General features: G+C 33.7%; 1 protein-coding gene across 1 annotated transcript; it reads right to left on the bottom strand.

Annotated features, from left to right (window-relative positions):
- Positions 1-1,626: 1,626 nt before the first annotated feature.
- On the bottom strand, positions 1,627-6,728 carry LOC147542172 (wax ester synthase/diacylglycerol acyltransferase 4-like). Its single transcript, XM_086636376.1, has 5 exons — positions 5,872-6,728; positions 5,062-5,625; positions 2,950-3,303; positions 2,219-2,356; positions 1,627-1,942 (listed from the first exon to the last, which is right to left on the bottom strand). Exons 1-5 carry the CDS (start codon positions 6,082-6,084, stop codon positions 1,787-1,789), a joined length of 1,425 nt encoding a protein of 474 aa, XP_086492502.1. The 5' UTR covers positions 6,085-6,728; the 3' UTR covers positions 1,627-1,786.
- Between the last annotated feature and the right edge of the window lie 3,639 nt (positions 6,729-10,367).

The raw sequence follows: 10,367 nt of genomic DNA, 5'->3' as shown, positions 1-10,367 counted from the left end.
AGAGGAAACTTCTCCAACAAACCCAACAACATGGCAAGCAACATCAGTGTTAATGCATAAACTTTGCATGAGTAAAAGAAGAGTAGGTGAAGAACCCTAAAAAAACAAGTTGAGAGTGAAAAAGTGAGTATTCATGGAAAAATACAGTTTACATGAGAAATTCTGTTGTAACTAGTATTCATTGAAAATGATAATTATATTTAGTTCTACTTTCTTTCTCCTTTTCCTTTTGCCACACCTCACAAATCACATTTTGCAGACATTTAAGCATGTCCCTAGTACATTTAATAATCCTAGCAACTCAAATCTCTACCATTTGATGATAATATTAAGATTTTTGACATACCACTCAAATCCCAAAGTGGACTTCATATATAAGTCGACATTGAATTCATAATACATGTACCATGGCATTAGGCTGAAGTTGGGACAGTACATCATGTACATTAAGCACAACTAAATTTACGGTGTGTTTAGACGGAAGAATCATAAGTCCGTAGGATTCACGGACTCTTTAATCCTATGAGTTATGAATCTATAGGACTTAGCTTGTTCTAGTAACTAAGCAAAACCCTAGAATTCATGATTATCGGAATATTTTTTCTGGAAAAATGATTTCTTAAAGAGCGGTTTTAAGAAAAAGGAATATTAGGAAAAATTGGTTTTGGAGAAAACTTTTTTGAGAAAATGGGTTTAGGAAAAACGTTGAAAGAACGGGTGTTGGAAGAAGCACCTGTTGAAAAACAATTCAATCTTTTGTTGAACAATACTTTTGGAGATATGTTTTTGAACAATGAAAAAAACAATTTTTTTGGAAGCAATCATCTCATACAAAAAAAAGTGTTACTAAATAAAATTTTATTTTATTGATTTTAAGTTTCAAATTTGTGTGTAATGTGGATTGATCATCTTACGAAGTCTTTGAGCGATGTCGTGCCCATACTACAGATGTGGAAGCTGAAATACTCCATGGTAACGGCCTAGCAGGTGCGAGGGTGGGTTTGTACCAGCCACGGCCTTTATCAACACTTACTTTTTTGTTTTTTTAGGTCTAACATGGTGGGTTTTTGTGTCAACCCAACATATTTATCTTTTCTTTTGTTTGTTGATGGAGAAAAAGATAACCTCATATCAAATAGGGATAAAGATGAGACCTAAGACAACAAGTTATGAAAGTAAGTTCCATAAAAGCATATTTTCATAACTGACAAGTATCAGAGTAACAAAAACCTATGAAGGAAGAATTAATTACAATTTGAAATAAAATACATTGTTTTGTTGATTAATAAATTTCTTACTATTAATTATAAGAAAGTGGGTGGTATTTTTTCATAAACTAAGTAACCCTTTTCTAACGGGTAGCGTGGCTATTGCAGATTAAGAACGACACCAGACGTGGCGAGTCGTGTTACCATTCTTAATGGGTTGTGGTTGACGTTCTAGACTTGAAATCTTAGACCCGCCACAACCCGGTTGACCTCTAACTGATCATCACAGCACAACACGAGCCTTATTGACTTACAAATGGACCGTGCCGATCCGTTTCTGGACCACTACCCAACCACAAGACTCTGGACACATCACCACCCCACGGCCTAAACACAACAATGAAATCCATTGGGAAGATAATCAAACAAATACATCAACATTAAAGTTATTTAGTTTGGTACAATTTATGAATCTTAGTAAATAGTAGTAACTCTTAGAAGAACAAATTCAATAAGTAAATGCATGTGGGATATGAATCAACAGTTGAATTGAAATGACAATTAAGTTTTTGATAAAACTAAGAGGAAGCTGAAATGAGACTAGAAGCTCTCAAGATCCCCTCATATGCCTTCTCCAAGCAAGAGTTGAGCAATTTGTGGTTTATGTGTTCCTTATTTGCTCCCACTGTCACCCTCAGCTTATCCATGTAGCTAACAACTGATAAAGTAAGATCCTGCAAACAAAATCTCAATTAAACCATCTTTTACAATAACAAATTTTGCTAAGGAAAAGTTTCAATTTGGTGATCAAATAAAGTGTAATTTTTTCAAAACGTTGTGGTTCTATCGAGGATCATAAACAAATAAATGATTTTCTTAAATTTCTTATTTTCGTTACCTTATGTGCCAAAAGAGATACCAAATAAGACTCGAGCGTAAAACAAACAGAGTTTTTACTAGAATTTTGTATTTGGATACTCATACAACTACTTAGCAAAATTTAAATTTACCTGAGGAACACTGAGGGAAGCAAAGTAGAAACCCTTAACAGGATGATTAGCCAAAGACATTTGTTCAATAGGGCCAATCAAATTCGATATCGACATGCTTGTCTTCGTTACTGTACCTCTTAGGTAACTAGCAACAGCCTGCAGAAGTTTTAGGTTTATTTTCGTTAGAAACGGTATGCAATTTATCCAAATCTTAATCAAAGAAGTTACAAAGTAATGTTTTAAGAAAAATAGGAAACAACTATAGTTGAAAAATCACAAACAACTACTTGTCCAGTTTGTTGTGCATCTACTCCAAAAGTCTGGAGATCACAAGTTCAATATTTGGGCTCTGTGAAGGTAGGAATGTATGGACTTTCATACCCTATAGAACAGTTTTAAGAGTTTTTATATGACCTTTAAACCCCAAATGTCCTCGATGATGACACTTACATGGATGTATCTTCATATTATATGTTCATGATGATGTATCCATGTCATAAAATAAATGTAATGATTCTTAGAGTTAAAAAAATCGATAGAGAGCATTGGGTTGAATCTCATCCTAAATGATGTATTCATGATGTATCATTGCAACTACAAACTTCTTTTTTATAACGGCATTTTAACATTTTTCGTAAACATTTGTTCCTTCTCGCGATATATTCATATAGTTCAATCTCATCCTACATGATATAACCCTAACTTGAAAATGTTTTCAAAATAGAAAGACAGAGAGGGATATTGCATACCTCAGGGCCTCTAAGTTTCCTCATTAGCTCTAGTAAATGACTAGTAAGATGAACACCTAATGAACTCTTCTTCTTTGTCATCATGCTCTTAGCTTCATAAACAAATTTCAGTGGATCGGCTGATCCCATGTTGGCCGACTCGGGGATCGCCACATGCAGTAACCCTAAATTGTTACCCCATGGACCCTTAGTATCAGGTTTGAACATATCTTGGACAGTTTGATAGTTGATCATTTCCCTTGTGTTGAATATAACTAGAGCGGTGGATCGTGCCTTTTCCGAACCCTTGCTCGTAGTTTCCATGTATAATCTAATTCCATAAAATACTATACCGACAACTACGTCGTTAATAGTCTGCCAATGAGATGATAAGAAAATTAATTATGTAGTAGAGAAATTTTTATCCAAAATTTACTTGATTTAGTTTAGGGCTAATTTATGAGATGGCTCACAACATTTTCCAAAATTTTATCTTTTGCTTCCAAAGATAAATTAAATTTAAGTTTTTCAGAGTAATAATTTTGACCATTACCTTCTTGTTACATTTGTACAATTAAATGTAAAAATTAGTAATAAAAAAAGAATTAACAAATATATAAAAATGGCATCTTAATGAATTATAATTCATTTATCGATAAAAAAGAGATATATCTATATATTAATAAATTAATAATTTCATTAAACATTATATTTTTCGGGTCATGAGAATATTCATTTGTCCAAGTTATACAGTTAAAAATACTATTGTCTGATTTGATTGAATTTAAGAAACAGTTGAGGGCAATTAAAGACTATTTAGTAAACACCTCTGATCCAACCACAAATAGGTGACTCTTTATTAATTCATTTATGAGCAGCCCTATATTTATTTGTTTCATATGTCAATCAAAGAGTTTAGAACATCTCCAATGGGACACTCAATCTCTAACACTTAGAGTGTCACATAGACTTTTTGGAGTTTTTGTTAAAAAATCATCTCCAATGGAACACTTTATTAGACACTCTAATATGAGGTGGACACATTTATTATAGAGTGTCTAGAGAGAGAAACTCTAAAATGAGAGTGTCTACTTGACACTCTCTAAGTGTTACTTTTAAATTTCAACCAATAGAAAATCTTGTTTTTCAACTACTTTTTATCTATTGAATTGAAGAAGGACTTGTGTATTAAGTATAGACACTTTAGAGATCTCCATTGGAGACCAACAAAAATTAGAGTGTCTCTATATTGACATTTAGGAAAGAGAATCTCTATTGGTCCTTGACAACTAGGACTTTTAGAGTTTTTGTTAGAGTGTCCCATTGGAGATGCTCTTAGACTCAATTCAACAAAAAAAAAATCAAAGAGTTTAGTTAAAAACTTTTATGGACCCGTAATGTCAAAAACTTACAATCAACTATTTACCCAGGTCAACATGCAAGTAAAAGGGAGATAATAGAGTTACAAAGGATTTTGACAAAAGAAAGTTCCTAACTGATGTGGCGGTTGTGATATTCATCTCTCAACGGTCTAGATTTGGTCAAAATTTCAAACCACAACCGCCACATCAGCTGGGAACTTTCTTTTATCAAAGAAAATATAGTAGTACGGAATCTAATTCTTGATCAGTATATAACTACAAATAAAATGAACAATGTTATGGAGTAAGAAAATCAGATAAATTTTACAATAAGTCTAGATGAACCGCATTTGGGACTCCCTCTAAATCGTCCTACCCCATTGGACAAAAAGACAAGGACCAAATCACTTTCTCTTTCTAAAATTTTCTTTGTCTTTTAGTCCAATGGGGTAGGATGGTTTAGAGGGAGTCCTCAAATGGCAGTTCATCTAGACTTATTGTAAATTTTAGGCAAAACATTTATGTGGAGTGAATTACAGGCAGACGCTGCAGAATTTCTGTCCAAAATCAATTTAATTTTTCCTAACGATAACTTATGTAATTTTGAGTATTTCCTCTTAAATCGCAATATGTGGATTTATCAACTACTTTTTGAAAAATCTTATTGGGGCTTCTAAATAATCAAATGATTTTTGCGATTCAAAGTAATTTGTTGCTCAAACTCATCACAAATATATCAATTATCTACAAGAATGAGAGGTTATATACTTACCCCACCAAGCTTTGTTTTGACCTGTTTGAGTTGATCAAGAGAGAAAGTCACAGTAGAGATTGAAACTGGCTTCATCTCCACAAATTCATTACCTGACCTAATTGGACTCACATCATCTTCCAACATATTACTCTTCATTAGACTCCATGTGAAATCAGTTACTGTGTTCATAACCACATTAAGAAGCCTAAGAACACTACTACTCTTGGTTGAATTATCGGAACGAAGTCGCAAAGATGGAAAAGTTAAAGGAAGAGAAGGGTTATCAGCTCTTCTTAAACAAGTAAAAAGAGCTCCCATGAGTGAATATCCATCTCCTAATGCTTGATGAAGCTTAAAAATTAATGATCCAGCTGCATTACTAGTTGGGTATTTGAATATGTAAATTTTCCATAATGGCTTGTTTTGTTGAAGTTGTTCCATTGCTATCTCTTCCAAGTATTCTTGAAAGTACTCATCGTAAGATTCCGTTGATAATCCTTCCGGAAAGACGGGAATTACGACATGGTCTTCGAGCTTAACTGTTACCCTTTTCCATTGTCTCTCACCTTGTTCATCTTGAACCTGGATAACCCAAGTTATCAAATTATATTAGTATCGGAAATGCTAAAATCACAAAGGATTTTGACAAAAGAACGTTCCCAGCTGATGTGGCAGTTGTGGTTGAATATTTTGACTAAATCTAGGCCGTTGAGAGATGAATATCACAACTGCCATGTCAGCCGGAAACCTTCTTTTGTCAAAATTCTTTGTGATTTCAGCATTTCCCTATTAATATTATATATAATTAGACAGAGAGAGAGAGAGTACCATAATGGAGGAGAAATTAGGGTTGATGGGGAGGAAGAGATCTTTCAAGAGAGACATAGTTGGGGAATCATCAATTGGGATCTGGGATTCTAGAACTGCAAGAATGCTGAGAGAAAGGGCATTACTATTAAAGTATTGTCCAGTGGGAGTTATAGGTTCCAAGATTTGTTCTTCTCTCTGAACTACTGATGACCTTTCTTCTTTAGACTCCATGATACTCTTTTTGCTCTTTGCCTGGCTTATTAGATCTCTATCCTTAATTTCTGTTTGCACAGTTGCAACTTGGACCAATTATACTGAGGTCAGTCTTGCCCTGTTGTCTTAAATAGGAGAAGATATTCTGACTTTTACCTAGTTGGTTAGTTATGATACCCAATATAAGCCTACCTTGTCATGATAAACAAATCTTATAATTTCTCATTTACTGATTTGTCTTATGAAGGTATTATAGGTTATACCCCATGCCAGTAGGGTACGGAAATTTCAATATGCATGATATGCGAGGTTTGTCAAATACTTTCGTCGTTTAGACTTTAGAGATCTTCAACTAGTACAAATATATTAAAAGTAATAAATTGTAATTTCTAGAAAAATAATAATAGAGATTTTATTGAGTTGTTTAAAGAGAGAGAGAGAGATATATAATCGTATCTCGCAACAAATCCTGTATTTCATGCACCTGCAAAACACGCAGAGATCACTTTTCACTCCGTGAGGGAAATGGTTAAACGAAAGAAGCTCATCGTCAAGATGAGATGACTCATGATCAAGTAGAAGATATTATGACGAAACCCTTGTGAACCCCGCGGTTTGAATACTTTGTCACAAGCTTAACGTCGCTTCCCCACCGTTGAATTTGATGGAGCGTATCAATACAAGAGGTAATATTAGATCAATTATTGTTGATTCAATCAACCATAATTAGACCATTGATTTTGATGGAGCGTATCAATACAAGAGGTAATATTAGATCAATTATTGTTGATTCAATCAACCATAATTAGACCATTGATTGGATCACAATATTCTTGACTGCCGCCTATATAAAGTGTTATTTTTTTTGAGTAAAACCACAATTTTATTCATAACTAGGATATCAATCCAGAACATTACATGGTTTGAGAATTTTAACTCCTCTGAGAACAACATGAGAGTTACATAAGTAAAGTACTACATTGAACTTTCGAACGTAAAGTGTCTCTTGAAGGGAAAGGAGTAACAAGACAAAAACTAAATAAAAAGACCCTAAAGGTCATAAATGAAAAGATCATCAAGATCGCGAATGAAAAGACCCTAAAGGTCATAAAATTTTATTGTACTAAAACATAAGTAGAAACATTCACGAACTCTTCTTCCTTGCACTTGCAATCAGTTGGATCGTGGTTTATGGATTGATAGTAAGATGCCTAATCGTTATATTTTTCACAGTTGATAAACACAAAGAAATGCCGATCTTCATCCATGGACGACTCGTAGTGCCATACTATGCATGGAGAACTACCAAATCGTCGATCTTCATCAATGGATGAAACATTAGTCTTCATCAATGGACGAAATCTCCTTAGGAATCCACCACTTTTACCCACTTTCTCTTCTCTCAATGACAATTAATAATGGTTAGTCGTGATGAATTGTCGATATTGGTGGATCTGATCTTCTTCCCATACCAACATTTGCGTCTATACTCTAAAAACTCTACTGGGATGATTATAGTAATTAAAATTAGGGCAAGAAACGAAACAACACAATGGAAGAAGAAAAGGAAAAGAGATTCCGACGAAGGGGCAACCCTTCGCCGGAGTAAAACGAAGAACTATACGGTTTCTTTCTCTAGAGGAAACAGTTATTATCAGAGAAAGGGAGGGGGAGAGAAGATGTGGTTTTTTGAATTAAACAGAGTTTTGAACTATCTAAAGTGTTATCGGCACCTCTTTTCCTCACAATTTTTCTTTAATATTTGCCTTCGAGGAGGGGGGGGGGGGGGGGGGGAAACTTTCAGAGCCGCCTTTAAAACTAAGCAATATTCAATTGTGAATTATTTGTAAATTTAGTTATTTCGGTTGGTTTTATATTTTCTTCATATACGTTGTTGACTATTGGAAATTTCTGTATGTAACCGATCTAAAAAGATCATTTTTCGCATGGTACTATATTTTGGATTCACTAAACAAATCATTTTTTGCATGATACCGTTATCTTACTGCATTTAACGACACATAGATAACCGTACGTCTTTTATTATTTAATTTTACGCTAAAAATAATCATGTTCCTACACATATTTTCACATTCACTAAACATTTAATACATTAATGATGGAGTTTTATATTTGTGAGGAAAAATTAGAAAAAAAAAAATTTTTATTACCGACTTTTTTTTATTAAGTTTGAACCCATTTATCTTGGCCTATCGCCCACCTGCCTGTAATGAATTGGTCCATTATAGATTGTCATCAAGAAAATAACCCAAGAATACTATTTCTCTAATACTAACACTATTATGGAGGCCTCTCAACAACAAAAAAAAAATACTATTATGGAGGCTTTCCCACAGCCAATAATCTATGCTACCTCACCCAATATACACATCCCAATAATAATTGTGTAAATAGACTTCAATTGAACCTGTAAAAGTAGATATGGATGCTAGTTAGTTTATTACTCAAAAAATATGGTTTGATGGATAACAGTTGAGATGCCGATGGTGCATTTAAGACCCATACAAAACACATAAATGTCAAAGAACGTGTGTGCCAGGTTGGGGAAAACAAAAACAATTGTCCAACCATATTGTAGAGCAATTTTGAACATATACTCAATAGTAGGAGGTAAAAATAATCTTGTTTTGTAACTGAACTAGTTTCTTCTGCATAAAAAAAAAAAATGGTAGAGAATAAAGTCAGACCCACATCTGACCTAATCCCAATATGGCTAGAAAAATTTTGTATTGGGAAGACATGTAGAAAAAAATTTCTTTTATTGTTCGACTAAAAAATTAAATTTCGTTCCGGACACACATCATTCTCTTATAGTGCAAGTAGTAGTAAAAGACATACTACTTCAATTATTAGAGGAAACACATCATTCTCTTATAGTGCAGTAAGTAGTTCAATAATGAGAGTACACCTTATACTCGTGGACCAACTCTTGACAACTACCTTTCAAACAGTCCCATGAAGACATCTCTAGCTAACTGATTTATGAAGTCATAACAACCATACAAAACATCTCTAAGTCAAGAGTTTAAACTTTTATGAGTGGGGCACCTCTTTGTTATAGTTAATGAAAGAATTCCACATTACACGACCAAGCTAGAATCGAAAAGCAAATTCTTAACAAAATTTTATTTATAGTTTAGATATTTCGTGGTAATTTTGATGTGTAACAATCAATCTCTAATTTTCTCAATATGGATCAAGGATCTTTCCTCCAACTGGATTACCAAAATATACAAAAATAAAAGACAAAGGAGGGGATGAAGAGATAATGGTGAAGATTAAGAAGAACGATGCTGAATGATGAAGAGGATGCGATCGTAATGGAAGAAAAGATGAAGATTAAGTTTTCTTTCTAATAACATGTTTACCAGAACAAAAGTCTAAAAAAGACAATTTTGAAATTCAAAATACAAGTCACGGAAAAATCAGACAAAATCAAAATTAAGGGGGACGTTTAGAAAACTCATCCTCTCTACGAGGCCATTTTATTTAGTTGGTCACTTTGAGGAGGACAAAATTGAGTTATCTCAATTCATAAGAACCAATTTTAAGCCAAGCATGACCTTTATAATGTATTTTTAATAAGTAGTCATCTTAAACCAAATAATAATTTCAACTAACTTAAGTTGTAGATATTTTAGAAAAAAAAGTGTAAGTAGTAGAAATTTTCTAATAAAAAATAATGTTGTGTGTGGGACTCGATCCCTTGACCTCAATATTGAAACATAATCGCTTCACCAACTAAGCTAGGGAAGAATTCAACAAAAAAAGAACTAAGCTAGGGAAGAATTGTGTTTAAAAGACAGAATATATATATATATATATATATATATATATATATATATATATATATATATATATATATAATATAGTGGAAAATGTCGCATAACATTAACGAGCCACGTTAGGGTCGTGGGGTCCTGCGCCCCCACGACCCCCTATGTGGGCTCGCCCTTGGCTACAGTGATATTGCCTGCTTTGGCATTTTCAGATCTCACGCTTTTAAATGACTTCATTATGGAAGGGTGCTTAACCTCTTAATAGGAGCACCACACTCCGTCTCACCAACTTAAAATCGATTGGCAATGAGTGGAGAGGACCTAAACATTATATTCTTGGTTGCTAGAGTTGACTTGGAAATTTCCATTTGTGAGATAGGTGATTGTTGTTGCTGAAATTAGGTTTGGCATAGCCCCTTCCTTTATGATGATAATTACGATTCTTATTTTGACAGTTGGACTGTTGCTGAAACTGAAATCTATATATATTATTAAAAATTG

The sequence above is a fragment of the Eschscholzia californica genome, unplaced genomic scaffold (genome assembly GCF_041429995.1).
Source record: "Eschscholzia californica isolate CP2 unplaced genomic scaffold, dmEscCali1.0.p SCAF_4, whole genome shotgun sequence".
Classification (NCBI taxonomy): Eukaryota; Viridiplantae; Streptophyta; class Magnoliopsida; order Ranunculales; family Papaveraceae; genus Eschscholzia; species Eschscholzia californica.
Note: the sequence above shows the minus strand (reverse complement) of the source record. Positions and strands in the feature narration are given on the sequence as shown.

What these genes read in the sequence shown, in the direction of transcription:
- LOC147542172 (XM_086636376.1), bottom strand. Translation starts at nt 6,084, where the DNA reads ATGGAGTCTAAAGAAGAAAGGTCATCAGTAGTTCAGAGAGAAGAACAA. An exon ending in CTAATTTCTCCTCCATTATG is followed by an intron (nt 5,626 to 5,871) that starts GTACTCTCTCTC and finishes TGGGTTATCCAG; the next exon opens with GTTCAAGATGAACAAGGTGA. An exon ending in GGAAACTTAGAGGCCCTGAG is followed by an intron (nt 2,357 to 2,949) that starts GTATGCAATATC and finishes AAACTTCTGCAG; the next exon opens with GCTGTTGCTAGTTACCTAAG.